The sequence below is a fragment of the Rhinolophus hipposideros genome (genome assembly GCF_964194185.1).
Source record: "Rhinolophus hipposideros genome assembly, chromosome: 4".
Taxonomy (NCBI): Eukaryota; Metazoa; Chordata; class Mammalia; order Chiroptera; family Rhinolophidae; genus Rhinolophus; species Rhinolophus hipposideros.
Window position 1 is genome coordinate 61524967 of NC_138050.1, and position 18933 is coordinate 61543899.

General features: G+C 40.4%; 1 protein-coding gene across 4 annotated transcripts in view; it reads left to right on the forward strand.

The window, feature by feature from the left end:
- The window catches only part of TMTC4 (transmembrane O-mannosyltransferase targeting cadherins 4), a 57723-nt gene that overhangs the window by 14044 nt on the left and 24746 nt on the right, over positions 1-18933 (forward strand). For 2 of the 4 annotated variants that reach the window (XM_081047103.1, XM_081047104.1), the window contains exons 5-6: positions 1922-2009; positions 16361-16461. In XM_081047103.1, coding sequence (XP_080903229.1) covers positions 1922-2009; positions 16361-16461 — 189 coding nt within the window. The remainder of the gene's footprint in view (positions 1-1921; positions 2010-16360; positions 16462-18933) is intronic. The other 2 variants (XM_081047105.1, XM_081047106.1) reach the window with 1 other exon arrangement.

Consider the following 18933-nt stretch of genomic DNA (forward strand, 5'->3'; position numbering starts at 1 on the left):
ACATATGTACAGGAACCCTACATACACGAAGAGAGTCAGAGATCCCACATACATGAGACGTTCAGAGACAGAAAGGGAACATGAGGTATATATGGCCTCCTGAGCCAAGGAATGATGTGAGATACCTAAGATGCTGTGGGGCTTCGCAGGGGAGGAGGGAAATTTGCAGGGTGATAAGAAGAGCAGATGTTCCGTAATTAGAAGTTTGCCCTGCCCTATAGAGAGATCATAAAAAGTTACTTCTGGTCATAACTCATTATGGGCACCACTTTCAATTTAGATTCTTCTAGGTAGTTAAGGGAGGAGCAGAAGTTTCTCCTGAGCCCACAGAGTCTCGATTGTCTTCAGGTCAAAATAATCCACAGTCCAAAGTGGCACATCTTGGGGAGGTTTGTTCGGAACTCCTTCAAAATCCTGACATGAGTGTTTCAGGTTATTTGTAAGGAAAAAAATAGCCTTTGTAAAAAAACTTTCCCTGAAAACATGTATTATGCAAATATCAGAGAAAAAAATAGTTGAATAATTGTAATCAGATTTTTTTCCTCCCCATGAGTCTCTTCGTACTCATGCCCATCCCCCAAGCAGGTAGACACAGAGCCTGCTGCTGGGATAGCCTTTTATCATTTTTTTCTATGGAATCACTTTAATTACTATGCCAGAAATTCATTGTAAGGATTAAATACTCTTTTTACTTTAAAACATTTGCCATACTTTTTAAGACTTGCTTTTCTTTGTGTCAGACAATATAATGTGCATTGCTTAAGACTTGGATGTATCTTCACCCGTTACGCAAATGAAGACTTTGTTTTAAAAATAAATGTCTGATGTTTAAAGTTCATTTTAGTGCAAGTCTTTAACTGTACCCAGGTAAGACGCGGTTTAGGCTGGCTCTTTTGGCCCCTATTCCTGGTATATATCCAAGCCACTTCCCTCCCCTTCACTCATTGCAAGGAGCTTTGTTCTCTGACCCCCACATTCCTCACTCTCTGTTCCTCCCGACCTCTGTGATCTAAAGGCCCCTTTGGATAAGCTTCTCTGGGTTGGCTTTGCCTACTTTGCCTTTTGGAAGGGTTTTGAATTCCAGGCCATCCTCAGGCCCTGTAGCTAGCCACAGCTGGAAAATACCCCTCCTTTCCCCCTCATTGTCCTAGCGGGAGTCCCACAGAACCAGTTGCTGTCTCACTCACCAAGCTGCTGTGGAGCCGATACCTGCCTCAGCCTGAGCTGCCGTGTCCCTTTTCCATTCCTTTCTGCTCCTCATGTTTACGGAAGTACTCTTCAGGAGTAATGAGGGGAACTAACAGTGAGCCAGCACCTACTGTGTATCAGGCTCTGTTGGGTTTCGCTGCATGGCTGATTTTACAGCATCCCTGATTGAGTGAGTTACAGGCCAAAGTATTCAAGAACTCTCATTGCATGTTCACTCCATTCGTGCAGTAATAGTACTGTTTAACCCTCTGGCATACTGGCATACTTGTTCCAGGCCTGTTGAACCTTTGTTTGTCCTTAGCATCCTTCTCAGGAGGTTTTTTCATGGGGGAGGCGTTCACAGGTTGGATTCATCAGCTTATTCAGTCTTCTCCACGTTGCATGACACCTTGAGTGGCCACATGCATGCACCAGCAATTCATGATCAGAATGGATAATCACCCTCGATGTTTCATATCTAACCAGTGTAGCAGGAAACTACTGAAAAGGCTGTCTTTTTAGTTATTACTTGTGCACACACTCGGGAATCATAGAAGTTAACTGAAGGTCTAGACCAAAAGTGATAAGAAAACCTACTGTAAGATAAGACCGCAGGGACGTTGGGTAGTTACACAGATTATATTCTAAGGAATTTTTAGTAGTTCCTGAGTTTAGGATTTGTTTAAAAATTCTTTTTTTTAATGTAAATCTTTTTTTCTTCCCTTCTTTTAAGGTTGCTGGTGTTGTCGGCCGTGCAGACCTCTTGGGGGCCCTGTTCTTTCTGTTATCTTTCCTGGGCTACTGCAAAGCATTTAGAGAAAGTAAGCATGATGTTTGCCTTCTTAATTTTGAGATGGGAAAATATTCATTTATATAAGTTTATCATTTGAGGGAATGTGGGTGAAAGGGGTAAGTTCTCTTTAGATATCTTGTTTACTCCATTGTTCTTTTAATAATATGAGGTTGGTGCAAAAGTAATTGCGGTTTTTGTAATTTTTTTAACCTCTTAAACTTCAATTACTTTTGCACCAACCTAATACAAAGTTTGTACATCAGTGTTCACATGGGAGCACCCTGTTGGGTGGTGAATCCAAGAGCTTCTGCTCTTGGTATTAAAGCAGTTGTGATTGATTTTTGTAATTTTATTTCCAGCAAAACTGGAGGAAAATAAAGAGTTTCTTGGTTCTTTTTTATTAAAACCTCGTGGAGAGAAACAGAAAAATGCTAAAATGTCTAGCTGTGAATATGCACTTGGACTATGAGATTCTTGTGCTTTCATTAGAGTGGTATTAATACTTACAAAGAAAGTCACTGTGGTTGGAGTTGAAACGACAGTTGTGTGGGAGGGCGCGTGTGTGGGGAGCGATTGCCGGATTATTAGTGGCAGTACACTCACGGAGATACAGGAGAGTCCCTTTATAACTCTAACTCTACTCATTGTGTGGATTCTGATCATGTCCAAGTCATATCATATCTTCCCCATTGTTTTATCGTAGAAATTGGGTGTGGTGCACTAGCTTCTATAGCAGTGATATATGCCCGCTCCAGCAACACTTATACATCCGTTTCTGTACCTGAAGAAGTTAGAAGTTTATGGAGTGGAGAACTCTCTCCTTACGTATCACCATCAATTATTTGTATTTTGAGGGGGGAGAAGGGAGAAGGGGAAGCGAGGGGGGTAATTTCTTGTGGAATGCTTGAAGAGAGTGTTTGGAGCACAAGCAGCTGTACTTCGGCTTCCCTGAGCCTTTTCCACAGTGTTTCCCAAAGCTTAGGTGTAGTCCAAGGCTGCCAGCGCCTTAACATTATTGCCATATACTAATGCTTGCACTTTGAAGTCTTGATGTCTGCTGTGAATTAATCTCTTGTTAATAATGAAGGACAGACCACTCCTTCAGGATTTCGTGTGTGCTGGGGCTGGCGAAATGGGAGAGCTCAGGATGGTTAAACAGGAACCCCTGGGCCGAATCCAGCTCCCTCCCTCCTCTCATGTAGTCCACAAGCTAAGAGTGATTTTTACAGTTTTAAATGGTTGGGGGTGGAGGGGGGAGGATGACATTTTGTGACATATAAAAAGTTACATTAAATTCAGATTTCAGTGTCCATATGTAAAGATTTTTTGGTACATAGGAACACCCACTTGTTTTCATTTTGTCTATGCTGCTTTTGCCCTACAACGGCAGAGTTAAAAAATTTTGACAGAAGCCTTCAAAGCCTGGCCAGCAAAGCCTAAGACATTTACTGCCTGGTCCTTCACAAGGTTTGCCGACCTTTGGGACAGATGATTTGCAGGGTAGCTGTCACCATCTGAGTGGTTCCCAACATTTTTTGTAGTAACAATAGGGGTTTCCAGCAGGAAAGGTTTTACTTGTGAACACAGATGACTGCTGTTAATAGCTGCCAGCTAGTGACCATCGGCTGACACGTGTGTAGATGTATATATATTTTTCTCATGTAATTAATGTAACAGTATTTAAGGTAAGTGGAGTTACTTGCCCATTTTTCAGATGTAGAATTCAGAGTACTTCCCCAGGGTCATTTAACTCCTTAGGGCAGAAGCACGTTCACACTTGTCTGCCTTACTAACTTCAAAGCCACCACCAACTGCATTGTGCTAGTCTGCTTCCCTGTACTCGAGACCAGTGATATCAGTCCCAAAATCGACGTTCGTAAGGCTGCTTACCTTACTGTTTGCTCTGAAGGATTCTGAAAGCGTTTCTAAACAAGTGTACCTTTGAATGCTGTCCTACAGTGAAAATGGCATATAGACAAGATTCTTCTCTTGTGATTTATTTTTTTAATGTCTTATAAATTACTGGGAGTTTCCTAACAGACACAAAACAAAGAATTTGTTATGTTATTTAAATCCCAGTAGACTTTCCCCCTTATTTTTGATGCGGTAAAATGTACATAACATAAAATTGACCATTTAAACCGTATTTAAATGTACCAGTTTAGTGGCGTTAAGTACATTCACATTGTTGTGTAACCATCACCACCATCCATCTCCAGAAGTTTTTCGTCTTCCCAAACGGAAACCCAGTTAAGTAGTAATTCCCCATTCTCCCCTGTCTTCAGCCCCTGATGACTACCTTTCTACTTTCTGTCCATGAATATGGACACCTCGATACCTCATGAAAGTGGAATCCTGCAGTATTTGTCTGGTTTATTTCACTTAGCATAATGTCTTCCAAGTTCATCCATGCAGTAGCATGTGCCAGAATTCCCTTCATTTTTAAGACTGAATAATATTTCCTTGAATGTATATACCACATTTTGTTTGTCTATTTATCTGTCAATGGGAATTTGAGTTATTTCCACTTTTTGCTATCATGAATAGTGCTACTATGAACATGGGTATACCCTATAGACTTGAAAAAGCAGTAGACAACTTCCCTTTAACCTTTTTTCCCCCCTACAAAAGGACTTAGGCAGGATTCCAAACTCTTCTAGGACAGGCTATATTGTTTTGATGTTCTAGATATTTATCGTATGTGCCTAGAACATCCATATAGAAATTATCAATAGTTTTCAAGGGTGGATTAGGAAGGGCCTGTGAGATATTTTAACCCACTGCCCCTCCCCCATTTTGTCCTGTCCAGGCCGACCACAGGGCTCAGGTTGTGTGTCTTAGAGCACATATTGTCTCAAACCTGTAACTCCACTAACACACAGTAGATGGGCGACCCTAGTGGCCCCAGACTGTACCATACTCACTCAAGACTTGGTTATACCCAACTACTCCCCACCCTGTTTTCTTATTATTTTATTTTACCCAGATAAAGCCACCGCTTTTTCCTGTGACTCATCATTTTTCTGACATATCAGAGAGTTTGGGGCAGCTCAATAGAACAGCTTCAAGTACAGAGAATAGTGGTAGTGATTTTTCACAAAACTGAAAGGTAACCTCAATAAGGCATGTCCAGCTCTTTCTGGGGTGGACATCTCCTCCCCTATGATCATCTTTTTTTTTTTTTTTCAAATTAAATTTATTGGGGTGACAATTGTTAGTGAAATTACATAATTTCAGGTGTACAATTCTGTATTACATCATCTATAAATCCCATTGTGTGTTCACCACCCAGAGTCAGTTCTCCTTCCATCACCATATATTTGATCCCCCTTACCCTCATCTCCCACCCCCCACCCCCCTTACTCTCTGGTAACCACTAAATTATTGATCATCTTAAAACTGCCAAGAGACATTTGGCCCTCAGGGATTTGGTGCGGTAGGGAATTGCACCTGCCCCAGCCTCAGAGAACATTCAGCACCATGGTGTGGCTTTTTCATTAAGATGTGAATCACTTAGGGGAGTGGGAGAGAGGGAGGGGGTCCATTTACTCCCTTACTGTTCGGTTCATTGCAAACAATGTTACTCGTGTTCTTAAGTTGGCAGTTAAATCCGAATTTTCAGTTAGGTAGGATAATAATGTATCAATAGTCTTATTTTTTCCTGAAGAAAGTTGAAAATTAAGTCCAGTTGGCTTTTCTCAAAGACAGCTCTAAAGTTTCACGAAGTATCATTTTATTATTTTTAACATATCTTTCTTTAATGTAACTACTCCATATTCTGAATGAATCTCAAAGACATCAGACGGGCTCTTTGAAGAAAGTACTAAATATTGATAGATTTAACATATGTGCGATACATTATTTAGGAGGTATATAAAACCTCTCATTAATTCTAAAAATTATTCTTATGAAATAATGGAAAAGCAATCAGGAGCCTAAAAATCTTTCTGTCAAATGAATTGATACATTTGTTAGCCTCCTTTAATGGAGTATTCTCATAAAATGGTAAAAAACTAAAGACATTTTATATTGTTTTCCTGGATCCTTTTACTAACCTTTTCTCTGTTCCACTTCACAAATATACATATTCTGATATATGTATCTATTATTCATTCATTTGTAAATTATAAATTATTTCCAAGAGTCACCCATACAAAAGGTAGATTTTTTTTTTTTAATAAAGCTTTTGGAAACAAAGGTAAAAGTGCTAATGTGTGATGGTTTTTCAATTAATACTTTGATATATGAGACATCAGTGAAGTATATTTCAGTATTAATGGAACCATATTACCTGCTAGTCACATTATAACCTTTCTTTCTTGGTCTAGTAGCATTCTTTTAACGTGTATAATGTGTTTACTTTAAAATTGGAAAGAGATTTTAGAAAGAAATTGTTATAGGTCTTTAATGTTAAGGATGCAAATGTTTTCGAGAAAGCTCGCTTGGAAATATTTAATGTTTGTACAACAACAGCAGTGGTAGATGTCAGTTCTGTGAAAACCCTTTTAAGAATATGAATAGATTTTCATTTGATTGAAGTTACTTAGAAGAGTTAGAAGACAAACGGATGGGTCAGGAAGCCTTTGAAGAAGCCTTCCTGTTGACCTCATGTCTACAGGCCGCCCGACCTTCCCAGGTTCTGTTTTTCTGTTCACTTGAACCCTCTTTAGGAAAAGGAAAGAGTGGATTAAAATGGAGCCTATGGACCCGCCTCCATACTGGTATGGTCCTTTGCAGTCACCGACAGCTTATTTAGTCTTTGAAAAATATAAAGCTCTAAGAGCGGCCCCTCTACATGCATGTAGGCCTCAGGGTCTTGACCCTGAAAGTTATTTTTGGCCATGGACTTTTGTGTCCTTTCTGTCCTCTGACTGCATCCACCTGCCCATGCAGGCTTTGAGTTATAGATCAGAATGTTTTCTTCTTGGGAGTTTAAAGTGGATGGCTGAAAACACCCATCCTTCAAGCTATACTCTCCATCATTTTAAATTGGTTTTCACTGCTATTTTCAGTTCCCGCTCATTGTTTTCGCAGGCAACCCATGGAATGATTGAACTCTGCCTCCCAAGCTTGTTGCAGGTCTGTAGACACAGAACAATGTGGATTCTTAAGAGAGGGATTAACATTCAGTTATTAGCTTACTTGGGGGAAGTCCTGTGTCCCACACATAAGGCAGTTCTCTGACTCCTCCCCAACAGGGTTCAGAGAACCAATAGGGTTCTGTGCCTTGAGACCTACCTGCTGTAACCTCAGGACGCAGCAGAACAGGATGGGACTTTGTAACCAGATTCCCAGCCCTGTCCTCCTTGCCCCTCAGCTGGGCAACCTCACAACAGTCCCTTCCCTCTGCCAGCTGTTCTTCTCTCCTCTCCTCCCCTCCTCCCCTCTTTTCTCCTCTCCTCCCCTCCCGTTCACAACTCCCAAATCCCCCTTTGTCTCATTATCCCCCAAACCAGTGCTGATGGAAGTGAGTGGAGCCTTTTTTAGTCTCTGTTGACAAAGGCAGTATGTTTTCAGCAACTCTTCTGTTTCACATTCTCCGTACTCCTTTTCAAACATGCTAAGAATAGAAACTACTTCTTTGTAGATAATAACTCTGGCATAATTCTTAAATATCACATTAAGGTCCAACTTCATAAATATGGTGGCTAAGAGGAGCAAAGTTTTCACCAATTAGTAATACCTTCACAGACAAGAAGCAGTTAAGAACTCTGTATGTAAAAATAATTCTGGTTAAGGCATTCATGATAAGACACTGTTTGATTCTGTTCCAAAATCGCAGAGAGGCTTAGCAATTTCAGCCGTTCGTTCTGTTAGCAATAATTAATCAAACAGTAAGGGCATCCTTTGTACAGGCCCAGTTCCCGGTGTTATGGATACAGAAACTAGGAAGATACAGTTCATGCCCTTGATGGGCTTACGGTCTAGTATATTTTGATTATTTCGAACGCCCGTCTGGTTCCCCATACGTCCTTGTTAACTTTTCCCTCCTTGTACCTACCTCACAACAGGCGTTCAGTACGCAGCCCCTTCTTTTCTGGTGCGTTTATGCAGAACTGATGACTACAACTCTGTACTGCGAATTTCTTTGTTGTTCCTGGAATGTACAGTTTATTATCTTTTATTGAGGTATAATTGACATAAAACATTGTATTAATTTTAGGTGTACAACATAATAATTTGCTATATGTATGTATTGTGACATGATCACCACAATAAGTTTAGTTAACATCCACACACAGAATTTTTTTTCTTGTGATGAGAACTTTTAAGATCTACTCTCTCAGCGTCTTTCAAATATACAGTACAGTATTATTAACTATAGTCACCATGCTGTACCTTAGACCCCTAGGACTTATTTATAATTGAAAGTCTACCTTTTGACTAACTTCATCCATTTTGCCCACATCCCCCCACCCGCCTCTGGCAACCAACAATGTTCTCTATATGAATTTGATTTATTTTAGATTCCTCATAAAAGTGAGATCATACAGTATTTGTCTTTTTCTGTCTTACTTATTTCGGTTAGCATAATGCCCTCAAGGTCCATCACGTCACAAAAGGCAAGATTTCCTTTTTGTGGTTAAGTAATATTCCATTGTATGAATATGCCACATTTTCTTTATGTATTCATTTGTTACTACACACTTAGAGTGTTTCCATGTCTTGGCTATTGTAAATAATGCTGCAGTGAACATAGGGGTGCATATATCTTTTTGATAGTGATTTCATTTCCTTTGGATAAATACCAAGAAGCAGAATTGCTAGGTCATATGGTAGTTCTATTTTATACTGCTGATTTCTTTCATTTACTCTCTATTAAATTTCTTTGAGTCCAACAGAGGAAAGCCCTTGATACTCATGGACATTCAGGTGTATATATTTTCATTTGGTCTTTGTGATAGCTTAAGAAATAGTCAGACAGTTTTTTACTTTGCCCTGTCTAGTCAGTGTAGACTGTAAAAAAAAAAAAAACCCAAGTGGTAAACACATGTCATGGCAATGATGATTCCTTGTCCCTGTTTCTCATGTTGTCCACATGTTTGTAAGTGTTCAACTGAGAATCAAAGCTCTTTTATAGTGGAAGTTCAGTCCAGGATTTATTGGATACAATAATAGTGCTATTCATTGTTTCAACTTAGGTTTAAAGTGACCTGGTCTTTGTTCTTTTTGGATCTGATCATAAATTCAAACAAAAGGTCTAGCATTAGTTCCATATAAACTTGAAGTTCAAGAAAGGTTTTTACAGAGGAACATATTTAATATTTTTTTATAAGGGCACAAAAAATGGCGTGCTCTGAAATTAATGATTTGACTAGTTAAAAAGCCCTTTCAGAAGATACATTTCTTTTTGATAACCTCATTAGCTTTCTTTATAGATGTGATATCTGCATTATAAAGCTCTGGACGATTTTTAACTGCCTGAGTTTGTTAACAAGCAATTCTATACTAACCTCTGGAATCCTGACATTTTTGAAAATGAGAAAAATCTACTAGCATAACATTTCTGTCTGCCTTTTGTGTGGGGGGTGGGGGGTACTTGCGCACGCATTTAAATAGAATATCTCCAAGCAAGATCTTTTACAGCAGAATCCTTTTTAAGAAAGGGCATGTCCTTATAAAGGAAGCATACATTTTCTTATAAAAAACAGAAAAACACTAAGTCAGATGAAGTCGATGGTGCACTGGTTATTATTTCTGAATACCCAAAACAAAAAGTATTACTCTTATGATGTGACATCTTGTTGATATTTATATCTCTCTTAAAGTCTGTAGTTTGGATTGGAAATAGATAATCTCTCTGCATAATAAATTTGCTAGAATAGCTAAAACTAAACTAATACCTTAAAATACTTGTTTCATGGGAGTTAGGGCCAGGAAGAGAAATTGAATTATTTATAGTGGGGAAGAGGGAATCTTTTTAGGGAATGAATTTGCTACATACCTAGAACAACCATTTTAAATTCTAATCTATTATAAAAGACAAGATTTTAAATCTCAGTTGTTTTACATTCTTAAAACTTTATTTGCTGTATTGCTTTCCTTATAATTCAGGTAGCTAAAACAAGATAATTCTTACTCTTGGGAGTAAAAGTTATTATTTCTTCATGTCTTCATTCTGACTTAAGACATCTGTTTGACTTAGAATCATACTACCATAGCTTAAAAAAACTAGGGCAATTGTGTAATTCACATAGTGTAGGACCTTTGCTTTGGGGCTCTTGCCGACTGAATTGAGACAGTGGTATCCGTGTGTGTTCTCTGTTCTCTGCCTTCATGTTTCTTTGGTTCCTGCATTGCTTGATTTTCCCAAAACGGTCCTGTCATGTAGACCGGCAATGTCTGACTTCTTTCATTCTGCGGGTAGAAGCACTGCTTGGTTGGCTCCAACTTTTGGAACGAGAATCTGATGCTCATTGTGTCATTCTGGCAGAGAGAGTCGGGCCACCTGTCAGGGTGGCGTGGTTCCCACACACAACATGACATGCCAATTTCAAGACAGTGGAGATGCCAGGCATTGAGTGGTGAAGAGGGTAGCTCAGATAATGTGATGCTTTTCCTGAAAGATCTTCCCACTGGAAAGTAGTGCCAAATCCAAGGCACATGCTTCATTAAATTGATCACATCTGTTGGCACTTATGAGTGTTAGCACTGACAAGCGTCTTTCTATTAGTATATTTTGGGTTGGGTTTTTTTTCTCCCTCCACTCCATTAGCCTTTGCTTCCATTTACCTAAGTGATTGAATTATCTTAGATAATAGAGACATATACAGAAACAAGGAAAATATTTTCTAGGCCCATCTCTATTATTAAGTTCTGGGTCATAAACTGTTGATGTTTGCTAATAATGAATAATTATCTTAGAGCAAGTTGTCTGCTTAAGTGATGAGGGATGTCGCATGGTGTCAAAATAGTTTGGTTTTTTTTTCTCTTCTCCTGGGTCATCGGTACTTCAAGTTTAGCAGACTGAATGGAGGTGAAATGGAGAACTCTGGGTAAAGGTAACGTCCTGAGATGCTTACATAGAGCTATGCACCAGTTAGAGTTCCCTATTTGGGGAAGTTTTTTTGAATAAAAATATTCATAAATGCAAGTGCACTGGAGGTGACATCTGCCTCTCAGGATTTATTTTTACTGTTTTTAACAGTTGCTTCTACATTTAAAATTAAAATCAATTTTTCCTATGCCTTTTAATAGTCCTGATGTAATTTTTTTTAATAACAATTTTTTTAAAGAGTCTCTTGTGTGATGGATTTTATTCTGTTGTGAAGAGGTTCAAAGACTAAATTAAAAGTGAAAAGACTTTTAGCTGTATTTGTTCACATTAAACAAATTATTAACTTTTTGGTATTAAATCACATCTCATAATTACATAAGAAATATGGGAATTAAATAAGACTCTTGATAGACATGGAAATAAATGAAACTATTTACTGATTAAATGGGTATTTATTGAGTGCCATCTATATGCAAGGTGACCTGCCATTGTCTGTTTCAGTTGTCTTATTAAAATGTTCAAACTTGGAAATAAAAGAATGGTTTGCGTTAGTTACTAAATAAGAGCATAGTCACAAAAACACAAAGTCCAAATTCCCTAGATTGTGCTGTATATTGGCAATTATTAGCATAAGTCACCTTGACAAATCAAAACTCAAAGAAAATCTTAATTTGGGCAATTACATGGATAAAACTACTACAGCAGGTCGCATTACCAGAAGTCTGTTAGGCTGGGCTGTCCCCAAACTCGGGATCAACTTCCCAGTTGATTATTTAATTTTTATGAATCTTTTCTTGTTCACCCCGAGTACTGGAAACACTTTGTCAGTACCCTGTAGTTTGGTCTTGGTTTATCATGCACATACGTACCACACATTTGTAAAGAGACCCTTTCATTTATACAATATAGTTTATAAATATTATTAAGTTTCCAGTTTACACTCTGGATAAACTGAAGTGTTTGTGAAAGCTTAGTCTTATGACTCCTGATAAAGTATCAAGTGGCTTCTCTGGTAGGGACTGGGGGGAGAAAGAGTTGGATTTCAGTAGACAAACTCGTTTCGTATTTTCCAGGTTTTCAAAGGCAGACTTGGAATACAGCCATGTGCCGATCATTTCCTCTGTGAGCTGCATCTTCGAGCACATGCTACAGGCAGGACAGTGCAGTAGAAACACAACGTGAGCCATCCATGCAATTTAAAATTTTCTAGTAGCCACATTATGAAAGGAAGTAGGGGGGATGAATTTTACCAGTAAATTTTATTCAGCCCAATATATCAAAACTATAATTTCAACATGTAATCAGTATAGAAATTATGAAATACTTTGCATCCTTTATACCAAAATCTTCCAAATCAGGTGTGTTTTCTCTTACAACATGTCTCAACCGTATCTAGGTAAGTTTCAGGTGCTCATTAGTTACAATGGCTACTCTTCTGGACAGTAGTGGTCTAAAATGGTTTTCTGAATGTGGAGTCATCACTAGGTTTATAACTGACCCCTGAAATTGTGCCTTTGATTGGAAATTGCCTTTGATTGGAAATTTTGCCTTTGATTGGAAACTGTTGAGAAGTGACACTTTAATATTTAATAATCACTGAAACTGAAGAAACTTCTTCAGCAAAGACACATTGTCTTCATCTTTCGTATGTTTTCATACTGGATGTGTTTGGAACAAATCAGAAGTATAAGAGAAAATTAAAGAGTAGGACTCTTCCGGAAGAATTGTAATAGAGGATTTGGGTTTTGAGAAGTGTGGTGAAATTTTGGAGTGAGTAAGAAGAAGGCTATCAATAAATCTGAAAGCTGTGTTTTCTATATAAGTTGTTTTTCTGTGTTCAGTGAATTTTCTTATTTAGCCATCTAAGGAGAAAGCCATTTTAAATTCCAGACAAGTGGAAAATGAGCCCATGACTTTTTCCTCCCTGTAGTAATTTAACGTTGTGTTAATGGAATGCTTTCAAGAGCAGTCTTTTGGGTGTTTTCATGGAGGAGCTAGGAATTTTTTTTCTTACCCAAAGCTATTGGTCCATAGGAGAAATATTAATCCATGTTATGGTCAAGTAAAATACAAGCTAATTCAGTTTTTCTAGGAAGAAATGTAAAATGATCGAGGGACCTGCTTTTAATGTTAAGAACAGGGAACATTACATTGGGAAATAATATTACGTTTTGTTAAGAGGTATGAACACAAATTGTGGGAGTGGGGGAAGCTTAAAAAAATCAAATCTAGGTAATGGGGCAAGGGATCCATTTTGTTTCTCATGAACTAACTGAGCCTAATGCTTAGTGGACATGGGCTGGGCCTGGTGTGGGGTCTGGAGGAGCATAGGAACCAGAGTGGGGGTGTCTTTTACCACATTTATCTGTAGAGGAGACCCTGTGATAATTAATGGGTTCGTTTATAATTAAAGGTGTCTATTTACATATAAACTGCTGAGAAAATCCTGAAAGTAGTTTGACACAGACTCAGGAAGATGTGTTATGGGAGAAAGAGCTACATGAATCAACAAGAGGACAAGCCTTAAGCGTGTCGTCTGCCATCCATTTTTGTCATATGTCAGAAGGTCTGACCTTGTCCCTGGCATGGTGCATTGTGAGCTGTGATCACCTCCATTTTGCCAGCTGGACCCCTGTGCTCTGCTGCTAAAATGTGTGGAGCCTTTCTCAAAATCATATCCTAAAAGGAATTAGCCAACATGTTAGCTTTAAGGTTATTTTGGTCATAATTTTTTCAAAGGCTTTGGTGTCTACGAACACTTGTCTGCTAATGATTGCCAGCAAATGCCAAAAGAAAATAATAAGTTTCAATAAGTATGTAAACACTGAAATGCAATCATGATTAATTGAACAGGGTTTTATTTTTGTGGCTCAGAATTGTGATTTTTTTTGGTATTACATACATATGCTGTAATTAATTTCTGCAAGTAAAATTATCCTTAGTTTGCTTGATGGAACTAAACATTCCAATACATAATGGTTTTCAGTTAAGAGAACTTGGCTGCCGGGCGCTGTGCTCCTAGGACAATTGGAGAGACAATGCTCTAGGGCACAAACAAGACCTGAGGTTTGGGGAGGCAAGTGTGGGCTCTTTCCAGAAAAGAAGATTCTAGCAGCCCAAAGTTTACAAATGAAATGGGCTGTTATGGAAAGTTAATACCCTTCTCAGAAGTTACTGAAGTCAAGGCCGCGTGGCCCCCTGCTGGATGCATTATGGAAAGGACTTCAGCATTTCCATGGCTGCATTCGTTGCTGCAAAGGAGATTATATGCACACCCTCTAAGGCACTATTCCAACGTTCTCTACGATGCGGTTCCGTGATTTGTGGGCTTATTGCCTGTTTTGGTGGACAGTGGACAGGCATTTCATTCTCTGACCACGCCTTCCCAGAGTCAGGCAGATGCCGTAGATTCCGTCAAAAAAACTTGAGTTGCTCCTACAAGCCAGGCCTGGTGGCAGGGATGAGATGTGAGTAAGCTTCCTATCTAGAGTGATGCTTCTCCACCTTCAGCTGAATCAGAATCACCTGCACCCTGGCTAAAAGGCACATTGCTGGGCTTCACCCTCCAGTTTCTGATTTTTCAGGTCTGGGCAGGGCCGGAGGGTTGATTTCCAACGGGGTTCAAGGGCAGGTCCATGGACCACATTTTAGGGCAGTGGTCTCAGCTGGAGGTCATTTATTTTTCCCTGCCCCCAGGACATTTGGCAAAGCTTATGACATTTTTGATTGTCACAACTGAGGGCTAGGAATATTACTGTTATCTAATGGGGAGAAGCAAGGGGTCCTGCTAAGCATTCTCCGATGCATGGAGCAGCCCTCACGAGGAATTAACCAGTCCAAATAGTAGTGTTGAGGTTGAGAGACTCCCACCTCTCCCAATCTAGGGGAAATTCAGGAAACCAAGTATTTGTAATAAACTGTGTGAAGAATGTAGTGATAGACTGTGATAAGTTCGGTTTAAGGTGCTGCAGCTGGGCCTCACTTAGTCTAGAGGGTTAACCAGGGAGGCCGAGGTACGTGACCCCATTCTCAGGGACGTCAGACATGCAGACCATTTGCTGGTCTAACTAGAAAAACAAGTGAATTGAAAAAGGTGGCTGCTTGGGAGGGTGGGGGCGGGATTTCACAGCTTAAGTGACATCTGACATCTGTATAAGATGGGTAGGATTTTGCCAGGGGCCTTGTAGCCAAAGAGAACAGAATACACAAAGCAAAGTGAGAGCGTGTTGGCAGGTGTGCCTGAAATAGAGGCCCAGAAAAGCCAGAGAGATGTCATGTGGCCAGGTCAGCAGGTCTTAAATGCCATTCTCAGAAGGGTCACCTTTATCCTGTAGGCAGCAGGAAGGACTACAAAGGCTTAAAACAAGAGTGTTCATTGTGTTTTATGAGACAGTGGAATCCAAATTAATAAGTCTTTCACTGATCAGCTGGCCTCATTGAAAGCCTTAAAGTACCTCAACTATAATAAAATAAGTAAAAAAAAATTTTTGTTATTATATCCTGTCTCTTTATACATTAAACCTGTAAATTTGATATACAGAGATTCCCAAGAAAAGCCAAAAAAGTCAGAAAAAATTAGCCCATGAATCCTTTCTGCTTGACTTCCGATGTCTCCTGCTGCTGGAGCCTGTTTGTGAATGAGGACATTTTCGCAGCAAGCTGACTGGGCCCTTGAACAGCCTGGCCATACCAGCACAGATGTTTTGGCTTCCTGTTGGTGTTTGAGTCCCCATACAGGTTGGCAGCCCAGCCTGCCCTATGCCTTTACCTGCCCAGTGCTAGGTGGGTGCCAGCCCTCAGTCAGGGTCCTGTGTTCTCCATAGGTCAGAGCTATTCCACACTGGGAGCAGAGCAGCCCCATCTCACACCACTTGATGTTCAGAGAGACTAGGCTATCCGTAGAGTAGGAGAGACTCTCAGAGCTGCTCAGGTCTTCCCATCGCTCCCATCGTTGTGACAGAAGCAGCAACTGTTGAGGTCATTGTGCACCCAAATGCAGTGCTTACACTCTCAGTGGGAGTTCTCAACATAACTTGTCAGAATGGCCTATCAAATGATTGGCAGGTCGGAGAGAAGGAACTTGCCCCATGGGGACTCTACAATGAAAGGTCTTTGTGGCTGTGGCTTCATTAAGTGTCCCCAGTGGCTCTGGGCACCTGGTAAGGTACACCTTGAGAGGGACGTGTGTGCCATTTAGAGAGTGTTGTCTAACCAGAAACATAGGGGTCTAACACACTCGCCTACAGAGAAAAGCTGTCAGAAGATGACTCTGTTTTTAAATTGTAGCTAGGTAAGGTGCATGCTTAGAATTTTAGTTCCTGATACTAACAAGACTGAGCTGTGTTGTGTGACTTCTATCTTAGTCGTTTTTTTTTAATCAGCAGGTAACAAGGAGGGAACCCATTCTACATTCTGGGTGTTGCTGAGTATCCTTCTGGGAGCTATGGCCATGCTGTGCAAAGAGCAAGGGATCACCGTGCTGGTAAGACTGGGCAGTCAGGGCCTGCTCTCTACACACCTTTGCCTCCCTATATAGACAAAATGGGCTGGCCCCGCCCGTGTGACCTCCTCTATGGCGCTCCATTGCTGGCCTACGGTCTTAGACCTTTCTAATGATGTGTGTGTGCTTTTATAATCCTGGTGTTTCATATGGGGATTGACTGTTTCAGTTGACTAGCCTTAGCAACTGGTAGAAATGGAGAGTAGGAAGTTCTTATAGAGTAGTGATTAGTTCTCTTGGAGAGGTCCTGTAGAAAAAGATAAAAGAATGGTTTGAGTTTTCTTGGATGCTCTCTTATTTCAGCAGTCCTGAATGTAACAGTGGACTGACCCTTTACATGTTTCTGGTCCTGATTAAACAAATATTGCATGTTTGTTTTGTTATACTTGGCTTTGATTAGAAATGTGAAAGAGAAGAGGAGAGGACTTCTGAAGAGTGAAGGTACACACCTCCTACATCTGATCTGAACCAAAGCCCAGGAAGGGAGAGGCACTGAAATCCACTTTCCCTTTCCTGCATTCTAGCCAATTTTCTGCCTTGCATTATTAGAGGGAAATCTAGAAATTAGGGATGTGAGCAGAGGGGGAGAAATGGAAAACAAAGATATGAGAAGTGGATGGTCCGTATAGGAATACCGTGAGAAAGAAAGAGCAGTAAGAGCTATTCAGGGTTTGACACAAGTAAAGGCAAAGATCAGTGGTTTTATTGGACTCGATCTATAATGTCAAGGTTAGCGAGCTAGGAAATAGAATTACTGTGCAAAGATACTTGAATTTCATTAGTTGCTTTTTAAATGTTTGCTCTAAACCAATGTTTCTCAACTTTGGTATTATTGACATTTTGGGCTGGATCTTCTTTCATATAGGGGGCTGTCTCATGCTTTGTTAGCACACTCCCTGACCTCCACTCACTAGTTACCAGTAGAACCCCCTTAGCTGTGACAACGTAAAATGTCTCCATATATTACCAAGCATCCCCTGAGCGACAAAACCATCCTACTGAGATCCTGAACCCTGAACCCTTGCTTCTCAAAGTGTGGTTTAAAGACCAATAGCATCAGAATTATCCGGGACCTTATTGGAAATTTAGGGTTTCAGACCTGCTGAATCAGAATCTCCATTTCACAAGGTCTCAAGGTGACTCACATTAATATTTGAAAAGCACTAAAGAATTAGGTTGAATTTATGTGACCAACGATATGGTGAAAGTTAGCTGTTTTCAAAAATTTGTTAAGAATGTGGACGTATTGATGATGCATTTAAATGGGAAGGGGGAGGTAGTGCCAAACTTGTGTTTTACTTAGTCCTTAGGACGACATGACCCTGTCACCCCTTGGTGACTGTTCTATAGCTCACAGGCAGAAAAACAAACAGCCTAAGAAAGCAGTGGCAGCTCAACAGGGAGCTTCTGCCTTCTAGAAAATGGTTTACACAGGCAGAAATGGTCTTCTGTGACCCACTAAAATCATGTATCACACGGGTGAATAAAATCAGGATTCTTTGAAATGATTAACCCAGCACTGGCCTGTGTATTGGATAATTAATGGCTCCCAGCATTTTTGCGAGAGGGTTAAGTAGGAATGTCATCCTTCCTCTGAAAACCACAAATTACCACGAGTTTCTGATAATGTATGATCTCCTTTGTCACAAATCCCTGTGTTAAAGAGACCCAAGTTCAGGGCAGCGTTATCCCAATAACGCCATATGTATTCTGACCACTTTATTGGACAGAGAGCTCTGCTCTATGACATTGTCTGCAGCAGCAACATCTAAGGCACATCTGTTGCAGGGTAGACAATAGAATCCAAGGCTCGCGTAGCCTTCAGCCTGTAGCTATAGGTTTAATAGCTGCAAAAGCAGCCCTCACCTGCTGGAAAGAAACTTTCGTGGTGGTAATGGAAGCTGTTCACATGGGTGGAGCCACAGTATCACATTCTCAAAACCCAGTTGCATCATCACGTAATCGAAGTCATTTATCATCTATCTAACAGTCGTGGGCGGGGCTGCACGTGACAGAGGTAGCTGCCCTCCACACAGATACCCAGGCTGGCAGAGGCTCTGTCACCATCAGTGTGTAGTTCCCAAAGTCACCCTGATCACCTCCCTTGTCTCCCTCACAGCCAGCTGGATGGGGAAACCGAGTAGTGCTGCGTGCACAGGTTTATAACCAAATCTCCAAGATGGGGCATTATCACTTCTACCCACATCCCATAGACTGGAACTCAGTCCCATGACCATGCTTAACTGCAGGAGAGGCTGGGAAATTCAGTCTGGTACGTGCCCAGCAAGAACAGAAAGCTGATAGGCAATTAGGAGTCTGATCCTGAGAGATCCTCAAAGGGCCAGCAAAGACTGTTCTATAAGCCCTGCTCCTGCTTCTGCTACACTGGCCAGTCCAGTCAGCACTGGAGGTTTTTAAGATGTAATTACTTCTGTGGCTGGGATGTCAAGGTTG